Source organism: Macrotis lagotis, chromosome X (genome assembly GCF_037893015.1).
Source record: "Macrotis lagotis isolate mMagLag1 chromosome X, bilby.v1.9.chrom.fasta, whole genome shotgun sequence".
Lineage (NCBI taxonomy): Eukaryota > Metazoa > Chordata > Mammalia > Peramelemorphia > Peramelidae > Macrotis > Macrotis lagotis.
The window spans coordinates 346,769,044-346,791,508 of record NC_133666.1 but is presented as its reverse complement, the minus strand read 5'-3'; the positions used below and the strand labels follow the sequence as shown (position 1 = coordinate 346,791,508).

The window sequence follows — 22,465 nt, the reverse complement described above, 5'->3', positions numbered from 1 at the left end:
CTTTTCTCTTTGTTTATAGAACTCTAACTCAGATGTAAATCCCTGACATAATAAATTCCAGTGGCTCTCTATGGACTCCAGGAGCAAATACAAAATGCTCTTTTGGGCATTCAAAACCCTTTATACCTTTCCAATATTTTTATCCCTTATTTCCTAAAATATACTCTTTAGTGTAGTGACACTGACTTCCTGACAGTTCCTGGAATAAGAAAATTCACCTCAGGACTCTGGGAATGTTCTCTGTTTCCCATGCTTGAAAAACTCTGCCTACTTTACTCTATTTTCTGACCTTCCTTTTTTCCTTTTAAGTGCCAACTGAAATCCTTTCCTTTCCTTGAAGACTTCCTCAACTCCTCTTGATTCTCCTGCCTTCCCTCTATTAATTGCTTCCTAATTATCTTGTATTTAGTTTGCATTGTATACATTTGTTTGTTTTTTTCTCTCCCTTTACATTGTAAGCTCTTTGAGTGTAGAGACTGTCCTTTGTCTCTTTTTGTATCCACAGAACTTAGCACAGACTTAGCCTGTCACATAGTAGATACTTAATAAAACATTGACTAATTGACTGAGATGTCACCTCCTTGCAGTCTTTCTCTGATGATCCCACAGTTGGAAGTAATCTCTCATTACTCTCTTCATCTCTCTAATGCATTTACCACATTCTGATATGTTTTACAGTATTTGTGTATATACTCTGTCTCCTCTACCACACTGTAAGAGTCTTGAGAGTAGAAAGTCTGCTATATTGCCTCCACACCAGAATAGAAGCTGCTTGAGATCATATGTCATCATGTATTATGTATTTCATGTATTATCTTTGTATTCCCAGCACCTAACACAGAGCCTGGCACCTGGTAGATGTGTACTTTCTGATGAATGGATTCATTGGTGATTATTTCATCTGTTAAACCCCAATGCCTAACCTAAGTGTCTTAATAATAAAGGCAATGAAGATGAATTGAATCAGATTTGTTAAATGATCAGTGTTTCCTGAATAGAAATGACCAAAGAACGTATCACTTAATAGCCAGCCTGCCCTCAGCACTAATTTCTCAAGGATGGGTTTCTTAGATATTAGAAATGGTCTCTTGCCAGGATTATATTCAAAATCATTCCAATTTGGCAGAAACTGCCAAAGCTTTTGTGCCTCTGGCATCTCCTTCGAGAACCCATCAGGATGAGTTAGGACACACATGGACAGGTAGCTTAACGTGCTAAGAAACACTGTTCCATTTTGTAGTGAACAAGTAAATGAACAATTATGAGAGATGCACTCAATTACAAATATTTTATGTGGATAATGTTGTTTTTTAAGATATCCAAATAACATTGCTGTTTATCTTTTAGCAGACATAAGACCTAAATATTTCATATGATAACCCATTACCCTCATGTAATGGTTCATAGCTAGCAAAACCCCTTCACTCATTCAGCTCACAAAAATATTTTAAGGTCATGAAACATTATTATTCTCATTTTAATGATAAAGAGACTGAATCAGAGAAAGATTAAAATGCCTTGTTCAAGACTTGCCCAGGTTTTGAAACCCAAGTCCTAATGCCAGGTACAGCGAACTTTTTCACTACTCTGCCATACCGGTCTCTGAATTATATGAAGATATTATTATATAAGCCAATTGAAGCTTCAAGTCCTCCTCCTAAAAAAATAATAAAAATAAATCTAATTGGAAATGAACAGTACAACTAAACTTTCTTTCATATACTTAATCTCTCCTTTTTATTCCAATTAAGATTAGTCTTCATAAGAATCTGTTCATGAGGGACAGGTTCAGTGGATAAAGAACTGTCTCTATAAAGGAATATGGCTCCAATATTTAATAGTCATATGACCTTGGGCAAGTCACTGGGTTTCAATTTCCTCTGCCATTAAAATGCCTGGATGACCTCTGAGATGTTTTCAGTTTCTAATTTTATGATCCCTTGAAAAGTTCTGAGAAGTTCTATAGAGGAAGCTAGACCATTCAAGGGATGGATTTAGAAAGATACAAATTCAAATTCTGTCTCAGGCACTTACAAGATGAATGACCCTATTTCTCATCTGTAAAATGAGTTTAATATTGGACCCTACCTCCCTGGGTAATTCTAAGGATCAAATGAGATAATAACTATAAAGTGTTAAGCACAGTGTCTGGTTCAGAGTAAATACTATATAAATGTTAATTATAATAAATTATATAATCATAATAAATTACAAGGTAATAAATTACATAATAAAATACTATTATAAGTCAAAATTTAGAAGTAGATAAGGTCTTCCAGAATCCTCTACTACCTTTATCCAACACTAGAAACCCAAAGACATATATTTATATAGTTTGTTGAGATTTATAACACATTCCTCACAACAGCCATGTGATGAAAGTAGAACAGATATTATTATCCTCATTTTGAAGATGAGAAAACAGAGGCTCTAGAGAGTTTAGGTGGCTTACCAATAATTACATGGCTCATTATTTGACCTCTCTTTGTAATTCCCTGGTCTTCAGGGTCTCTGGGCACTAAATTGAAGCCACCTTTCCCATCTTCTACTCCCTTTCTTATGCCCTCCTCCCCATTTTCACGTGTCTTTACTAGGTAATTAGCAAAATAATCCAACTCTAATTCTATCTGGTATATCTTGTTATGTTAATGGATAATAGAGTAATGTTTTGGGTGATTTGATAGAATTTTTATTTAAACAAGGTCCTTAGCATATTAACCTAAAAAATGATAAATATGGGAATTTTAAGGACAATGATAGGCCAATGGGAGAGATATTTTTGAGCATGGATGTCTCTCAAATCATACCACGCCACTGGATATTTATTCTATAATCATGCTACTTTAGTTTTGGCAACTAAAAAATTCTCATGTCCCCTAAATCTCCTTCTTTCTATAGTGCTAGTGTATATCTTATAGGAAATAAAAAGTATTCAAAAATCTATCAATTTCTTATATGATATTCCAAATACTTTTTAATGGTTTCTAACATTAGGTCAAAACTGACTGTTTCTCTCTACTATCAGAATTAGGGTGACTTAAATATTGTTAAATTATCTGCTGACCAAAAGATCATAGGAATGGTTTTCTGGGAAGTACCATTCCTACTAATCAAGTGAGGAAAGCAGAAAGGAGTTCAGGGCAGGAATGGTCAATCCATGGGCCTAGAGCCTCTTATCACACTTCGAAGCTTTATATGCAGCCTTAAAGAGAAAAGAAAAAATACAATAAAAAATTCATTGATGCTCTCATGTAAAACATAGTATGTTCTTAGAAAAACCTAAAATAATATCACTAATCTCAGAAAGATATGGGAGAGCCCTATTGATTTTTTTTATCTTACATCTCTCACCATGCTGGCATGGATTAAACAATTAATTAATTGTTGAATTGTTTTGTCAATGAATTAGCTGTTGAAATATTGAAAACAAAATAATTCTGTCCCCTTGTTGAAATGACTGATAAATTTTGATCTACTCTTCTTAGTCAAGTAAGCTATTCTTGATATAAAACAGTAGTTTTCAAAATGTATTCTTGGAAACTGCAAGATTTCCATCAGTCATTAATCTGAAATAATATATGCAATTAACACTATTGCTGGGACATAACAGTTATTCAATAAGTACTTATTCCCTCCATTTCTCTGTGCCAATTAAGAGTTCCTTGAAAGAAACTATAAGGGGCAGCTAGGTGGTGCAGTAGATAGAGCATCACCCCTGGAGTCAGGAGGACCAGAGTTCAAATACAGCCTCAGACACTTAATAATTACCTAGCTGTGTGATCTTGAGCAAGTCACCTAACCCTATGGCCTTGCCAAAAAAACACAAAAAGGAAGGGTCTGTAGCTATAGCATTTGTGTCTACTTAGTCATCTTTGACTTCAAGCTTCAAAGTTCTTTTGTCCTAAAGGTCTCACTAGGTGAAATGTCACTTTGGGGTTTGGGGGCATTTTTTTTTTCTCTTTCAATGGTGATTTCTTTGTAATTGCTCAGTTCTTTTCTGTATCTCTATCAGAAAAGGCATAAAATAATAGTAATAAAACCAATTTAAAAAAGCACTGAGGTGTATATTAGTATTTCACTCTCCTCTGATCATGATCAAAAATATATGCTAGGATGTGAAACTTACAAGATATTGTTGGGCTTTTGTGTTTTTTTGGGCTGGCATCTCCCCACCTCAACCACTACCATCTTCCTTCTGGCTTCATCTCAACCTCTCTCCTTCTGTTCTCTCCCAAAGGCAAGTATGCCATGAGAGACCTGGTCCATCGGCTTCCTGGAGGGAACAACAGCAACAATTCAGCCAGCAAAGCCATGTCTGATGACACTGTTACTGCCATCTGCTGTACTCTGCATGAAGTGATAACTAAGAATATGGAGAATGCCAAGGCCTTACGAGATGCTGGAGGGATTGAGAAGTTGGTAGGAATCTCCAAAAGTAAAGGAGACAAGTAAGTTATAAATTTGCTATGCACCATTGGGACTTCTTAAAATAAATATTATTGGTGTCAAATAAGTATGCCTTTTCTCAGCTACTTAGGAGATGCATTATTTAACCTCATTGTAAATCACTTGCTTAATTAACCCTGCTAGTTAAAAGAAAGGAAACAGAAAAGACTTTCATTATTCATGTCCAATAATAAAGCAAAGCTGCTTAGTAATTAACATTTGAAAAATAATTCATGTCTGTTTCATAAGGTTCTGACCCAGACCAAGTCATCAGAAATATTTTAGTAGGGGAATAGCTTATAGAATCAGAATTATCAAGTTGGGAGAGACCTTAGAGAGCCTCAGGTCCTACCTCCTCATTTTACAGAAAAAGAAAATGAGGCCCAGGCAGGTTAACGGATATGCCCAAGTTTATAACTGTATTAAGTAGATAAGGCAAGATTTGAACCTTGATTTCCTGATTCCTAATACTGTGCTCTATTCAATACTTTTCATTGAACTAAGCCCTAGATAGGTTATCAATATTGAAGCAATGACTTGTTCAGTTTTTTGCTTCTTATAGATACCATCCAGTCTAGTCCAATAAACACTTAGTTAACACCCACTGTGTTCCATGAACTGTGCTACTGTGGAGATACAATTAATACAATAAAATGAAAGTTACTGCTTTTCAGGAAGTACCTATCAAAAATCTACCTCCAGCAAAGGAGGCAGGAAAGGGAAGAAAAGGAAGATATCTGGCAGTGCAGCAGATGCAGTTCTCTTTGAACAAAGGCATTGGGAGGAATTTGGTACTCCAGTCCTCCAATCAGAGGAGAAAGTTAGCAGAGGAAGGCGGTGTCAATTAGGGCATAAGTGAGAAGAATGGTGAGGAGTTTAGAAGTGATCCTGAGAGGGCATCTTATCCTGTGGAGATGAGAACTGGCTGGGAAGCAGATGCAAAATGATTAAACAGAAATATAAAATGATGATAATTATCATCTACCTTAAGTTATGAACTTCACATATTTTGGTAATCGAATAAGTCATTGATTAAATGAACAAACATTGAAATAAATGATTATTATTCTAATACATAAATTTCAATGTTATCTAACATCAAATAAAAAGGCAACCAGGTGGGTACAGCAGATAAGAGTGTCAGGCCTGGAATCAGAAAGACCTGAGTTGAAATATGGTTTCAGATACTACTTTTGTTACCTTGGACAAGTTGTTTGCCCCAGTTTCCTCATCTGTAAAATGAGCTTTGGAGAAGGTATTCTAGTATCTTTGCCAAGAAAAATCCTGAATGAGGTTAAAAAGAGTCAGAATTGACTGAACAACAAAAACAGCAGCACCAATTAAATCAGAATGTTCAGGATTAAGAATAATAGTTCATGATTAGGATATATGGATATATTTTGGTTGGTTAGGGTTTGATTAGAGGGTTGGGAAGGGGAAAGGATAGAAGTTTGTTTATTTTTATATGGGTTTAAGCATTACCCTAAAACAAGATTATGATAAATCAAATGGGTATGCTTGTGTGGTTACATGAAGGGAAGGGCAGAGGGAGAAGAGAGAAAGGAGAAGGGTAAGAGAAGGTATTATGAAATCATTTGATCTACCACATAGTTGTTCAATAATTTTGACTTAAGACATGCTTCCTAATTCAGTAAGCAGAATAAAGGGGCTATATAATCATTTTAGGTGATGTTCAATAGGGGTGTGGCCTCTGTGGTAAATAATTGCATTGTCTTGCTTTTCATTGTTGCTAATTGTAGGATTACTGAACCTCAGTAAGATTCATATTTGAATTGTTTTATGGAAATAATTATGAGTAAAATTGTGCCATTCATATTCATTTGCTTAATTCTTCTGTGGCCATACTTAGCAAGACCCTGGGCAGAACTATCAGGGACAGCTCTCAGAAACTATTAAACCAAAGTTCTGAGCCTAACAGCTATAAAACACAAAAATGTCACTTTGTTCCATATTCCTGGCAAACCATTAGCAAAGCACATTTATTCTACTAATTCTGACTTTTAATATAAATGAGCACATGCATTATGTGTGTTATTGAGTGTTAATTCAATAAATCAATCATATTGTATTATTTTGTCATAAAAACTTTATAAACAAACAAAATAAATAAGAAGAAAAATACTCTTCAAACTCCATATTCCTTCCACGAAAACACAGGTCTAAAACTATCCAGTAAAAATCACTAGAATATCTATTTATTCCCTGAATCCTATCCCCATAGGCCTTGCCCCCAACATATTGTGAATTGTTCCACCATTTTAGTTTTAAGAATCCACTATAATTTTTTTCTATTCAGATCTCTGATTTTTCATCTGAATTCCTTTTGTGAAAATTTCCTTTTTCTGTTAAAAGTATAGCTGTAACTTGGAGTCTTTGAGAGTTTCCTGGGGCACTTAGAGACAAAGTGACTTTCCCATACTCATGTAGAAAGGATATCTTAGAAGCAAAAGTTAGACAAAGGTCTTTCTTATTGTAAGACTGGTAATTTATACCATAATATCATACTGACTCTCCTTACCTTATCTATTCATTTTTTTAAAAAAGAATTGATCATTCCCCCAAAAAACTTTATCATTTAATCCAATCCCAGGCAAAAATAAAATACATACAATATTAAAAATCTGCCCTGAATAAGGGTTCAAGTCTCATCTTTGCAACACATTGATTGTGTTAACTTAGTCCAGTTACCTAACTTCTCCATGTTCTAGGTAGTTCTATTAAATTTCCAAGAAGGCAATGATATACTGATAGAGATCTGTCATCTAGAGAATCCCTGTGCCAAGGAAATCATAGCCCCATCCTGTTCCTTTGTGTAACATAGCACCCTATGCTGAGGATAGAAAAAAAAATAATCCCTTAAAAGGTAGGTTAGAAACTTAATTTATTATTTTCTTATTAATTATCAAATTTAAGAAAACTCACTAAATTTTATTTACAGAGACTGAAAGGAGTAGGCATTTTTCCCATTAGAGGAAAAATTCTGTCATTTTCCTTCTTCCTATAAAATGTCATTCACATTTAGCCTCAAGGTTAATTTTCTTTTTCTTTCTTTTTTTTCTTTTCTTTCTTCCTTTCTTGCTTTTACAAAAGGTTCTTGGGTTCTGTGCTATGGGAATCATTGCTGTATTATAATTGCATTTAATGTTAATGTAAATACTATTATGTGAGATTTTTTTTAGAATCTCTATTTTGGGACCTTGAGACCTTCAGGCATGGTCACCCATCAATCCAATATTATGATTCAATTTTTTTTCCTATTAAGTAGAGAAGCCCCATTAAGCCTTGATGTAATAACACCCCTGTGGAGATTGCTTGCTTAAGTCCTAGCCCGCAATATCACATTTGAGATGAAATGGGCTGCAGTATGGGGAGAAAAACAGTTTTCTTCTGTGAATGACATCAGAAGCACTTAAAGAATCTTAAACCTAAATGCTTTGAGTGCTGAGAAGTCATCTCAGTGTGTTTCTCTGCTGCTTAAGCAGGAAAATCACAATGAAAACATATGCCCACAAAAACATGCTGACGTGACTATACATATTCATAAGAACAGAAATCAATATGCTTTCAGTGAGAGGTGTTGAGGGAGGTCTGGGAACTCAGTTGTTTCTTTAGGCTCGGATGTCTATGAATAATCTACATTCTAATGTAATAATCTTATAATAATAACCAGAACACCTGAAAGAAGAGAGCCACTCATCTTTGAAGTTATTGTGACAAGGAAATAAAATTATCTGGTGAAATTAATCCATATGATATAACATCAAGGGACAATATTAAGAGTATGAGACATAAAGTTATCAATCTCAGTTTGAATCCTAACTCCAACATTTCCTATTTGAACCTGGGGGAAGGTCCTCAGTTTCCTTATCAGTAATCTAAGAGGTTTGAACTACATTGATTCTTAAAGTCACTACTTCTAGTTATAAATCTTGTAATTGATAGAACTATCTTTTATATTAATAAACCAAGAAATTTTTTCTGGCTCAAATTTTAAATGATAATGTGAAAAGTCCTGACTCCTTCTGATAGACATTCTGGCTCTGTTCAGAAGCTCTATTCAAGCTTTGTCATTAAGTAATTAGGGTCCAATGACATTGCTGAAGAAAGTCTATATTTAACATGTATAGCAAGTGGAGAACTAAGCCATAACAAGTACCACACTGTACTATTCAGTTCAGTGCTACAACTCAGTACGGGAGTAGAACACTCTGCTAGAAGATATACAAAATTTAAATAAGGCATGCTCCTTGTCCTTATGAAGCTTATCATCTAAAGGAAATATACACAAAGATAACTAATACAAATTAAATGTTAGCATTTGAAGTCTTTCATGGTCTGTCTTCATGCTCTTTTTAGCCAGAACACAGAATTCTTTCCCTCACTTCCCAGCCAAAATGACCTTACTCTTCTTCACACATGGCATGCCATTCCCCATCTCCACACTTTTGCATAAGCTGAGCCACATACCCAGAATGCTCTCCCTTGTCACTGCTTCTTAGAATTCCTAGCTGCTTTAAAGGTTCCACTTGAGTGACCTACTACAAAATGACTGTCCAGATTCTCCCAGTTCTGCTCTTTCTATACCCTGGGAATGATATTGTATATATTTTATATCTATCATCTATCTATCTTCTATCTATCTATCTATGTATAATCCCCTTCTTCTCCCAGGAGTTTCCAATGAAACTCTAATTTAATTGGAAATAGGAGCTGATTTTTGTCTTTGCATTAGGTGATTAATAAATACTTTCAAAATTGAATCAAATATGCTAAGTGCATCAGAAAAATATAAGCAGTGTGGTGTGTGAAATTCAAATGAACCAGGATCAAGGAAGAGAGAATCAGGAAGGATTTCATAGAAGAGCTAGGATTCCAACTAATTAGCCAATATCATCAGTTCTTCAATTTATATTGCCTTTTTATCTTTGATGAAAATAATTATTTGTATCCCAATATAATTCAGTAATTTCTTCATCTCTCAGAGTCCTCCAGTAATATTCAAGTGGTTAATTCTTTCACTGGTCTGAAAAAAAATGAGCCAGAAAAGTTACCCTGCATTTCTTTATGAGAACTTCATACCCCAATTGCATTGTGACTGCAGATGACAGTGTTTCCAGATATCCTTTTAGGATACATTTTGTATGATAATAATTCTTTATTGAAATTGGAATTTTAGAATCAGGTATAGCTTGAAAATTGAGTTCAGCCTTATAAATTTATAAAATGCTTATAAATCTACTCCAAAAAAACTCGTTCTTCCAAAATTATTACCCAAAAAATGGAATTAGTTCTAATTTGATTCTTCTTTTAAAAAAATCACAGGGCAATCAGGTATAAAAGTGTCAGAGTCTTCCATTTCACATATTTTGCAGTAAGATTATTATCACTCATTTTGCAATTCTATCAGGTATCTGTTTATTGTTTCATTTACAAATAAAAAAAGACCCAAAACATTAATACTGAAAAATAAAGGCTCTATCTCCAATATCTATCAGCTGAGTCTAATGATTGTCTTTGATTAGGTCACCATAACTTTTCAAGATAAATGATAGAGACTAATACTAAATGGATCCATGCTTCTGATAGAGGTGATTAAAGCATGAATTTGTTTACTTTTTCAATCAAATTAGTTAGGTGAGGCTAGGAGGATAGAGCACCAGCCCTAGAGTCAGGAGTACCTGAGTTCAAATCCGACCTCAGACACAATAATTCTTAGTTGTGTGGCCTTGAGCAAGCCACTTAACCACATTGCCTTGCAAAAAAATAAATCTTAAAAAACCCCAATCGAATTAGTTAGACTGCATTTAGCCAGATAATCCAGCTATCATGTAAGCTCTGGCCATTAGCAATCATTTTTTTGGTCACTATTTTAAGGTCTTTATGCCTTTATTTAGGGTATTCTTTTCACATAATTTTAAAAACTCATCATTGACACTCTAGTCCATCTGCTTCACAAATACATTTATATTTGCAGTTTTAACTGTCCCATAGGAAATAAATGTTGAGTATATCACTGCAACTTTCCATTAGGCAGAAATGCTATTCACAGTTTCATGATTATTGTCAGAAAAAGCATCATAGATAGTAACTTTTATTATAATCACTTGTCATATTAGAAAGAATCAATACCAAGTGGTTGAAATACTTCAAGTTGCTATAGCATCAGTCTAATATATCTAAAATAAAACCTATCAAGAAAGCAAAGACTTTTTAACCTTCAAAAGTTGTGATTAATATTGTGATTTGTTGTCATTTAAATGGACAGGCTTCAGTTTTTTAGTCATCATCTATTAATAGTCTCTTCCATTTAATCATTGTCTAGAAACAAAATTAAAATCTAGTTCTTATTACTTAAATATTTCTAAAATTGTAGCTGCTGTGATTTGCCTATTTTTAAGGATAAGTAGCTAGGTAAGAGGCAAATATCAATATAACTTTGTTGATTATGTAAATGATAAAATGTTCATAGTCAACAAGAAAGCTAAACAAAATTATTCATATCAGTGTAAAGATAAAAAATTATTCTTAAGTTGTGACAATTCAGTATTAATATAAAACATGATACCCAATATAATAACTTTCTGTGCCATTAACTCTTTCAGTGCTGAAAAAAATTTCCTTTTGTCCCAGTACTGAATATTTTGTGCCAAATTTGGGCCACAATTTACAAGGAATCAGAGTTGCAGTTTGTGTTAGTTTCTTCCTAACTATGCTATAAATGAACCTAAAACAACTAAATACCAAATAAAACTTTTTAAAAAATATATGCATTTTGGGGAGGGGCAGCTAGGAGGCACAATGAATAGAGCACCAACCCTGGAGTTAGGAGGACCTGAGTTCAAATCCAGTCTCAGTCACTTAATAATTACCTAATTGTGTGACCTTGGGCAAGTCACTTAACCCCACTGACTTACAAAAATTTAAAATGTTTTTTTAAATATACTATGCTCTTGCACCAAAAGAGTTAACCAATATTTTCAGTGAATAGCAATGTATAAATAAATTTGTCTTGATAGGATATTCATTCTCTCAAGGAAATATTTTGAGAACTAATGAGAACTAATATATGTTGATATATGGCAAACATTTATTGGAATAAAAATACAAGCAAAAAAAGAGAAAGAAAGAAATATGGTCCCTGGACATAAAGAGTTTATAACCTAAAAATGGAAGACAACACTGAAAAGCAAGAGAATGACAAAGAAAGGATGGAAGAGAGGGAGAGTGGTCATGTCCAGAAAGACAGAAGCAGTGTTGGATAGAAAATGAAGAAGGATCGTCATTCTTGATCCTTTCTTAAAAGATGACCCCAGAGGAAATTCTCCAATATGAAGAGTGAAGGGATGTTTCAAGATGAGAAGACCCTGAGTAGTAAAAAAATTCTAGAGTGAAAAGATCTCAAGCATAACAGAGTAGTCCAAGGATTCAGAAACAGAGAATACAAATCCTCATCCATGTCTATGTCTAGGTGCATAGGTACACATACACACAAATATGTTCATAAGTATAAATGTGTGCTTCTGTGCACACATACACATATTTGTACATGTATTTATGCATAAATGTCAGATGTATATGTATATATATATATATATATATATATATATATATACTTTAGCATTAGAAAAATGCTGAATTTTGAGTCTTAAGGATATGATGTCATTTACTTCTGTATATTTTTGACAAAATCCTTAATTTCTTTATCTCACTTTCCTTAACTATAAAATCCTTAACTATTAAAAATCCAAGGGAGATAGTGATTAATAGCTGTTTTTTTGATGGATTGATTGATGCAATTTGGTCTGGGTGATTTACTTTAAAGGTGTCCATCTATAACTCTTTAATCCTATGATCTGCTATTTCAAGGATCCCTGTCTTCCTCAGTAAAAGTATTTCCTCCACTAAGGCAGATAACACTGGGTAGTTAGTTAGCCATCCAAAACTGATATAGACAATAAATGAATGAATGAATGAATGACATCCTGAAGTCAACTTGATGATGCAGAAAGTCTCCCCAGCTTGGTAGAACTTGCCAGTCTTCACTTTGTTGATGTAAACTTATCAACTAAGGATGATCTATCAATTGATATATATCTTTAATGAACTGCACTGGTTGAGAGTCCTCATTGGGGAGTTTGCTAACCATAGCTGTGTGTGTATGTAATAACATAAAAACACACATAGATATGCTCACTAAATAACCCCAGAAAATTTCCAAGCATACAAAACTTGAATTATTTTTATTAACATAATAGGTAAAATTGTTATTAATAAGTCCCACCTACACAACCACCCACACTACTTTAAGCTTGTAGAGAGCTTATTTCCAACATTTGCTCTGAGCTCAAGCCTGATCCGTCAGCATGAGATATAGGGTGTGTTTACATGTATTTGTTTCTCAGACAAGACACTGGAAGGAGAAGCCCTGCAAATCCTTAGTGATAGCTGCTGCACTCCAGACCTGAGGAAACAAAAATGAACTTAATTTCCTCCTAGGCATGACCAGTACTATTGCCCCCAAAATCCAGTTTTGTCTCTTCCAGAGGCTCATTTTTATAGTCTTCTTTTCCACAGAGGATTAATTTAACTGTATTTCTCTATTTACTATATTTCTACTATTCTTTACATTTTCAATAAAAAAGGGAAAAAATCCTGTCTTTGTCTTTACAAATTGAATGCTTGGTCAAGTCAGACCTTTCTAAGGTCTTGATGTTTTTCAGTAAAGAATACTATAGCCTGTGAAGTTGTTCTTAAGACAGACTTCTCAGAAAGACCTGAGTTTGAGTCCTGGGCTGTGCTGCCTAAGTGTCTTTTTTCAAAGCCACTTTCCATGTGAAATTTAGCTTCCTCATCTTTAAAATGAACATGATGATAATAATAGTAATACTTTCTATTTCGTTGGGTGATAATGAAGTTTTACTTTGTAAAACCTTAAACCAAGATGAAAACAGAAACAGAAAAATTGCAAAGATGTCTAACATTTCATGACATCATTTTGTGTTGTGCCTCGAGTTACAGAAGTCATTGTTTTTCTCTGCTTTCTCCTTTCTGCGCTAGACATTCTCCAAAAGTGGTAAAGGCAGCATCTCAGGTCCTAAATAGCATGTGGCAGTACAGAGATCTGAGGAGTCTCTACAAAAAGGTAAGATTTCCTTGATTTTCTAGGTCATCATCAAGACAAATGGGAGGATATTTAAGTAGACAGTGGTTGGCACCTGTTGACCAGAAGGCGACCAGCTACTTAGATTGTTCAAAATATCGCTAAGCATCTGGAAGAAAATAAATGTCACCAAGTCCATGAAATGGAATTCATGAGCTTTATTCATAAGAACTTCAGCCCTTCTATCAGTCAATAAATCCACCAGGATTTATTAAGTGGCAAACATTGTAGCTTAGGGATATAATTGGTCTTTTACACACTTTTCTAAAAAGCTTTATTATCTGATTTTTCAGGACAGAATAGATTAGAAGTGGCAAATTATATTGAGAGTGGGGACCAGGGTTGGGGAGTAAAAAAAGTGGCTAAGTGTAGCCACACCAACAACTGTAGAGTGTTATTTTTTTCTCAAATGTTCAATCAGGAGTCAGTAAAACTACAAGAATTATTTCAATTTTTATCTTTTTTTCCCCCCCAGCACATAGCACAGCAGTACATGTAGCCACTTAACGAATGCTTATTGATTGATTGATTGATTGAATTCCAAATTCAGGACTTACCATTGACTAGTCACATGACTTCCCTGAACCTCAGTTTCTTCATCTGTAAAATTGGGATGATCCTTACACTTCCTGCCTCACAAGATTGTTAAGGGAAAAACACTTTATAAATTTTAAAATACTATAAAAATATGAGTTACTGTTATTTCAAAAAGACAGGAGAAAACCAAAATAATTTTTAAAAGAGATAAGAATTTAAGAAGTAGAAGATCTGACTATTTTAGCATAAGTTTAAGCTATTACACCTCAATAATCTTTCAATACATCACTGTTTTAGAACATAATTGGTGTTTATAATGATGATCCTATATCTCACCAGAAAAAAAAGTTAAAATATGCTTTGCAAGTTCTGTTTAAGAAGGCAGAAATGTGTAATACACTTGGTTTTCATCCAAAATGGTTAGAATAAAAATGTTGGGTATTTATGTTGAAAACTCCTTCTCTAAAAGGACTAGTTCAAAGAAATTTAGTTCTTTTAACTTTATTTTTTAAATATATCAACAATGTCCACTTTAAAATGTTTCAAAGAGTTTAACAAATAATAACGAAGACAATTAGAGACAGATAATTAACAATCATAAATAAAGTCAAGCTCTCAAAAGTGAACATATAAATCATTTATGTGTGATAATAGGTTGATGTTCTGAATTATTGTCTCTCGTTCTATAGTAGGGCACATTTTCTATCTTAGATATATGAAGGAAAGTCCTCAGTATGAAGAATAATATTAAAAATCACCATCACTGATTAGGTCTTGATGGTATGAAGGAGCCTAACTGGATAGTGGGAAATGAGGGTGAGTAGGAAGCTAAGGGCCTAGAAAATGATACCCGTTTTGCTAAAGGGAAAATCTCTCCTATTCTAAGCCAATACGAATGAGAAAATTTAATAAGTTACTTTAGCAAGATATCCAATCTGCTTTTAAATTTCCCCAAGGTCTCCTATTACTTCCCTTAAGACATTCTAATAGTTCTCAAAATTTAACCTGTATATTTCTTTTCTGAAGATTATCTTTTTAACACTACAAGATGAAATTGGTTTAAATTGAAACAGGAGGGATTTAAATTATGTGTTTAGGAGGGAATTCTAGAGCATTAGATACTGGAATAGTTTACTGAGATTGTAAAATTCTCTTCTTTGTATATATGAGGGTCTCCCATTTATTGAAATAGCTTGGATGCAGGCAAGGAAAGTCTTCTCTTACATGGTCCTAGAGGAATCATGCCTTTGCATTTCATTTCTTTAGCATTTAATGAGCATCTGATATCTTAGATACTATAGAACAAAAGTTTTATACATAGCATATGAATTATATGTGGTCCATAACACTGATGAGTGCAACATAAACCAGATTACATTGTAATTGAGAAATACTTAACCCAAAAATATATAATAAAATATAAATAATATATTTTAAAACTAACTTAATGTGTGACTCATAGGAATCCTTATATATATGGTTTAATGGCCCTTGTTTATATTTGAGTTTAACTCCATTGCTATGAAAGATTAGAAAGATGGGTCTTTCCTTTTATGCTTGAATAATCAGCATAGTACAGTACAATCAGAAGTGAGGGCAATCAGGGCATCTGGGTCCCTCTTCTGCTTCTTGTGAACAATTCATTTCATCTCTGGGGCCTTGGTTTCTTCAACTGTAAAATGAGTTGGACTAGTTAATTGTCAGTAAACATTTATTAAGCATTTACTACATGTCAGCCACTGTGCAAAGTACTGGGATTAGAAATAAAAATAAAAAGAAAGACAATTCCAGCCCTAAGGAGTTTACAATCTAATGAGGGAAGACAAAGGAAGCTGAAAAGTGAGGTAGGGAAAAGAGAAGGAATTCAGAACAGGGGGCATGATAGAGAAATCCCAACATAACATAGCTGTAGGAAAATGGGGAGAAAACTCTGCTGGGTACCCCTACTCAAAGGAAGTCCTGGAGCCCCTGACCCTGACCTCTAGTCACAGGGTCCAATTAAATCAGAGGAGCAAGAATACAGATGAAATATAAGTGTCTCTATAAGACTGATTCAATCTCTCTCTTTTTTTTTAGTGAGACAATGGGATTAAATGATTAGCCCAAGGTGAACCAGCTAATATGTATCAAGTATCTGAGGCTAGACTTGAACTCAGGTCCTCCTGACTCCAGGGCCAGTGCTCCACCTAACTCAATCTTGCCTGTGTTTCCCCAGGCAGGAATACATGATGGAGAAGTTCAAAAGAAGTCTAACTGATAGGAAATGGGAGGGACCAGATGGCATTTGAGGTCACTTTGATCTCTCTTCCAGAACTGAAGTCTCTGAGTCTGTTATCTCTTAGACTGAGCTTATTTTCAACTTGAATTCTTAAAATTCCATTCCTTCTCTCAACTTCTAGATATCAGATGAAATCTCTAATAGTCTTTGTAGAGCACTTAATACAGTACTATATTTAACTAGAGTCTTCAAAAGTACCTTTTGATGATGATGATGATGATGATGATGGTGGCAGACCATGAATATAAAAATAGTTCTCAAGTTTCCAAAGCACTGATGAGACCTCTATAGCCCTGCAATTGTTTTAACTGCTGTAGATGAATATGAGTTATTTTTAACCTTCTACATAAATATTGTATAAATTATGGGGAAGGAGAAAGGAGCAAGCATTTTAAAAGTGTCTATTATGCCTTAGACAATGTGCAGAGGTTTTTTCTCTTTAAATAAATATCTCATTTGATCCTCACATCAGGACTAGTATTATCCCCTTTTACAAAAGAAGAAACTGAGGCAGACAGAGGTTAAGTAACATACCCACAGGATGACATGACTAGTAAATATCTGAGGTCTTATTTTAACTTCCTGACTCCAGATCTAATATTCTAGCTACTGCACTAGATTGCAAAAAAGAAATTTTTTGTTATCACTTTGCAAAGTTTTATCTCTTTACCTAAATCCCTGATTTCTTTCATCTCTTCCATCATCACCTTTTTTGATTGTTGAGATTTCCTTACAACCTCTAACCCAATAGGGTTTTACGTTGCTCACAACAATGATGTACCAAACAAGAATAATGTCATCTTTACTACAGTGAAGTAGATTCTTTTCCCAGGTGGTTTAGCAAACTGACTATAGTTTAATGTGAGCTACTTGTGAGTAGCTCAAAGGTAAACCAGATTAGTTTGTTTCCAGAGGAAAAATAAACACCTAGGTCTTATTTTTAAAACAGATATATAACATAATTCAGAAGAGAGGGGAAAATAAGATGAAAATGTCAGTAGCTAAGAAGGAATGGTAAAATTGGATCACTACAAATGAAATGAGAGAACAATAGAGAGAAATAAGCAATTTATACCTTATTTACTATATAGTGTCACTCAATAAGTTCTGTGAATTTTTTCCCCTGAATTCCAAAGTTAATATACTTCAAAAAAGATGGCATTTGGAAGAAATTCTGGCACATTGCATGTTAAAATGCATATATATGAATTATTGCTTCTGTAATACTTTCCTAAATTCTTCAAAGTCTTTTTCCCCTAGTGGTGAAATGTGTATAATAAATATAACAGATAAATTAAAAGGGAATGAAATCTTGAAAAGGTTACTTTTTTTCATCTTGTTATCACAAATGAGGCCTCAAGGCTACACTTCCTTTGAAATGAGTATAATCCCCAAACAGGATTCTTTTTAAGAGGAATCTAGTAGCTTATTTTTTAGAAATAGAAAATTGTCAACAGTGAATGTAAAATAAGTGAATTTGAGTTAATGGTTAATTGTGATCAGAAAATATGAAAGTCTTTCTTTAAAAATTATATTTAAGGGGTGGCTAGGTGGCGCAGTGGAGAAAGCACTGCCCCTGGAGTCAGGAATACCTGAGTTCAAATCTGGCCTCAGACACTTAATAATTGCCTAGCTGTGTGGCCTTAGGCAAGCCACTTAACCCTATTGTCTTGCAAAAAAACTTAAAACAAATTTATATTTAAGGGACAACTAAGTAGCTCAGTGAATAGACCCACTGGCCCTGGAGTCAAGAAGTCCTGAGTTCAAATATGACCTCAAACACTTACTAATTACCTTGCTGTGTGACCTTGGGCAATTCACTTAAACCTATTGCCTTGGAAAAAACCCAAAATTATATTTAAATACATTTTTTTATCAAATTTTAGAATATGATAGTTAAATATTTCCCATTAATACACTGTATACTGAAACTTCATTATAAAGCTAAGCTAAAGATTGGTGTTATGGAATCCCTTTCCATAACACTCCTCTTAATTGAGCTTTTTTAGAAGTTGTAGAAGTAAACTTGTTTTGGTGGAGGACTAAGATGAATTTACCCAAAAAATAAGTGTCCTAGTGAAATGCCTGTGTAACAATACTTCATGTCTCTGCACCACCAAATTTTGATGGATGGTTACAGTTTTCAACTATTATTTCCATAGGATTCAAATATTTGTTGAGCATAAGCAATGAGCAAAGAACTGTGAGCAACACATGTAGAGATTCTTCCAAAGCTAAAATCTCATGGGCATTTCTGAATACAAATGGAGATCATGAGAGAGAAAGTCTAGAATGTTAAGACTTCCAGCCAATCTTTTTCACTGATTATAGTTAACAATCTAAGAGAAAATAAAATTTTAACAGAAAAATAAAGCATATCCTTAATAGTAATTCTCTATAATTTGATAATTCAAGGGAATCATAAATAGGATAGTTTTGTAATCTTTAGTGATAATATGATATTGTAGAAAAGTGATCTACTTGAAGTCAGAAGACCTGGGTTCGTATCTGAGCTCTACCATTTATTCCCTATACAATCTGTGACAAGTTTCTTGACTTGAGTCTCAAGTTTCTCTTCTGGAAAAATGAAGGGATCAGACAACATGATCCCAAAATTCTCTTTCAGATCTCAAGTCTACAATTTCTTTAGAAATATGGGTTATATTCATAGGTCCCCCCCCCCCCCCCCACTTCAAATAGAAGGATAAGCTATCTTATCTGTAGGCTGCCTAGGTAACTTAGTGGAAAAGGTTTTGGACTTGGTGCCAGAAAGACCAGACTTCAAATCTTATCTCAGACCCTTAATCACTGTGGGACCTGGGCAAATCTTTCAACTTCTTTCAAACAAAGATAATAATAAAGAAGGGATAATACTAACTCCTACCTCATAGAATTGTGATCAGGATCAAGTAGGAAATATCGGTAAAGTTCTTTGCAAGTCTTGACATGCCAAAAGCTAACTATTATTTTGTGTCTCTATAATGAGGACTGAGTATTTCCCCAGAATTAAAGCACAGTGTCTCACTCAGAAGAGGTACTTAATAAATGTTTGTTTAATTAAAGTGAAAACACTATAACTAATAATGTTAAATTTAATAAACATGATAGGTAAAAAGTCTCTTGTCAGAATTTGATTACATGTTGTTATGCTTTCTAGATTAAAATGCATTGGTCCATTAAAATTAGAAAACTCAGAACAGTAGATATTGTCTTTTTAGCATGACATGGAATATCAGCACCTACACAAGTATCCCCCATTCCTCAATGATTCATACCCCAATGTTCTCCATTCATTGTGATCTACTTAGCCCTTGTCCTGATGTTTCATCTGGTAATATCTTTATCCCCTCCCTATTATGGGTCTTTTGTTTGTTGTAAAGATTACTTTCGGGGCAGCTAGGTGGCGCAGTGGATAAATCACCCACCCTGGAGTCAGGAGTACCTGGGTTCAAATCCAGTCTCAGACACTTAATAATTACCTAGCTGTGTGGCCTTGGGCAAGCCACTTAACCCCATTTGCCTTGCAAAAAAAAAAACCTTAAAAAAAAGATTACTTTCAAATTTTGAGAATGTTTACAAATTCCTCAGCTTTCTACCCTGAAATTTTCAATCAATTATTCAATATACTAGCATTTATGAAGTACCAAGACTGTTATAGATCTCATTCTTTATTTTAAAGAAACAGGGACCCACCAAAGTATATGAGGTCACTGACCTAGATAAGGAGAAGGGCAGGTTTGGGACTCAGGTCTGTTGAATTCCACTTCAATATTATAGTCATCACATCATTTCATCTTCAGTTACTAGAAAGGGGCTATCAAATATGGGTTCTTTTGCTTTAATAGATTGATGAAACTCATTTGTAGATGATATGAAAGAAATCTCGGTGTAGTATTAGAGAGCTGGTCTTGGAGCCAGGAAGTCCTAGGTTCAATTCCCTCTTCAGAAAACTTCCTAGACCAGTAATGCTGCAAGTCATTTCACCATTTGGCACTCTAGGCAACTTGCTAATGCTATATACTGGTAGAAGACATTTCTTCACCTGACAATTCACATACTCATTCACATTTGTTGCTATAGTTTAACTGTTTCCCTCAACTTGCTTTCTTTAATTTTTTTTTTTACTTTGTCAGTCCATTCTTTTTTCTTTCCTTTTTTTAGGGAATGGTGTCCAGATTTATGATTTCATTACTGTAGAAGATCCCAGCAAGAAAATTCCCTCTAGTGATACAGAGCTACACATCCTTTGATTTATAGTTGTCTGCAAGTAGAGATAGATGATAAAGCAAAAATAAACTTTGTCACCCATAATGATAAGAGAAATTTTTAAAAAAATGGCCTGAATGCTGAGAAAAGAATAAGATTGGTGAATAGTTGAAAATGATGATAGAGACATTTTCAAAGAGAGATAGTAGATTTTCTAATAAGTTTAACTTTGGTTCCCCTCTCCCACCCCTAAAATATTTCTCTTACTATAAAATCATTCTGATTTATCTGTTCACTAAACCTCTAATTTACTTTTTTTTATAACATTGTCTCTGATGATTTGGGTTCATAGAAGTGACCTTTGATTTAATGATTTGGAAAATTGAATGGTTTTTCATTAGTGGCAAGTACAAATGCCCTGTTCTCTCTATGCCATGTATATGTATACAGGAATAATTGAATGTTTCCTCATGAACACAAATTCTATAACAATTCTTAATTTTGAAATTCAGTATTTTGAAGCCTCTTTATAATAAAAAAAAAAACCCATATATGTGACCAGGATTTGGTTGTGAGTTGTTGAACATCAAATCACAATGACCCTTGAAATAAAGAAATGGTAACCACTTCTGACAAGTATTTCAGTACTTTGTATCACAAATGGTTTTTGTACTGAAATACAAATTATATATTCATTCAGGTAGCTATTTAAAGAGGTGAGGAGTTTTAGAGAGAGGTAACAAATTCAGTTTTGGGCATATTGAGTTTGACATATGAGAATGGAGGTAGGGAGAGAGTTTAGGACTGAAAAAAAAGATATGAGAATCATTATTATAGAATTATCATTGAAACCTCTGGAGATAATAAGATCATCAAGCTAAATAGTATGAAGGGAAAGGAAAAAAGGGCCCACAACAGATCCTTGGGACACCCCTACAGTTAGTAGGAGTGATCTTGACAAAGATACTGCAAAGAAAACTGAGAAGAAATGATCAGACAAGTCGGAGGAGAACCAGAAGAGACTAGTGTCTTAAAAAGCTAGAGAGAAAAGAGTATCAAAGATCTGCTTCCCTTTCCCATCCCAGCTAGGATGTCCTTGGTGTCCCTAAGGAGATGGGGAAGGGGTAGTGATCCAGAAGTGATTAGGCTTCTCAGCTTCTGCAAATAAAAGGGGCAATTTTTTTTTTGTTTTATAATTATAGAAGGCCTGCCCTAAGTCCCCTGATCTGGTTCATATCTAGTCAGTTTGCCCTAAGGCAAGGTTCCTGGTCTTTCACATTTCTCTTGTGATCTATTCAAAATTGTGCCTCTTGTGCCAATTGTAAAGGTTCTATTTAGTTCTCTCTCTCTCTTTCTCTCTCTCTCTCTCTCTCACACACACACTCACACACACACACACACACACAAACACACACACATACACACACACACACAAAGACATAAACACTTTTTTTAAAAAAATCAGAAGGATTCACAACCCCCAAATAGTCAAAATTAATCACCCATTTCTAGTTAGTCCCACATCCATTCCCAAGTTTATACACATTATCAGTTTTACAGTACAGACCTAAAAAACTTGTATCCCTTTAGAATGGGAAGAAGCTTGAGATTACTAGTAAGGCAAAATTGTCATTCTAATAAGTTTCTTTTTCATTCCATCAGATCTATACAGGCCCCCAGCCCAGTAATACTATTAACATAAGAGTTGTAATACTCTATAGGAAGTGACGAGAAAGGAAGGGATATTAATATGGTTTATTAAGGAAACAACTTTCCTCTCTTCCCACAATGAACCTATACCATCCAAATTACTCATA

The 22,465-nt window shown here is 34.3% G+C and overlaps 1 protein-coding gene across 3 annotated transcripts in view; it reads left to right on the top strand.

Moving 5' to 3' along the window:
- CTNND2 (catenin delta 2) overlaps positions 1–22,465 on the top strand; it is a 1,202,081-nt gene that overhangs the window by 1,123,701 nt on the left and 55,915 nt on the right. For all 3 annotated transcript variants that reach the window (XM_074205345.1, XM_074205344.1, XM_074205347.1), the window contains 2 exons: positions 4,238–4,448; positions 13,525–13,609. In XM_074205345.1, the coding sequence (XP_074061446.1) occupies positions 4,238–4,448; positions 13,525–13,609 (296 nt within the window). The remainder of the gene's footprint in view (positions 1–4,237; positions 4,449–13,524; positions 13,610–22,465) is intronic.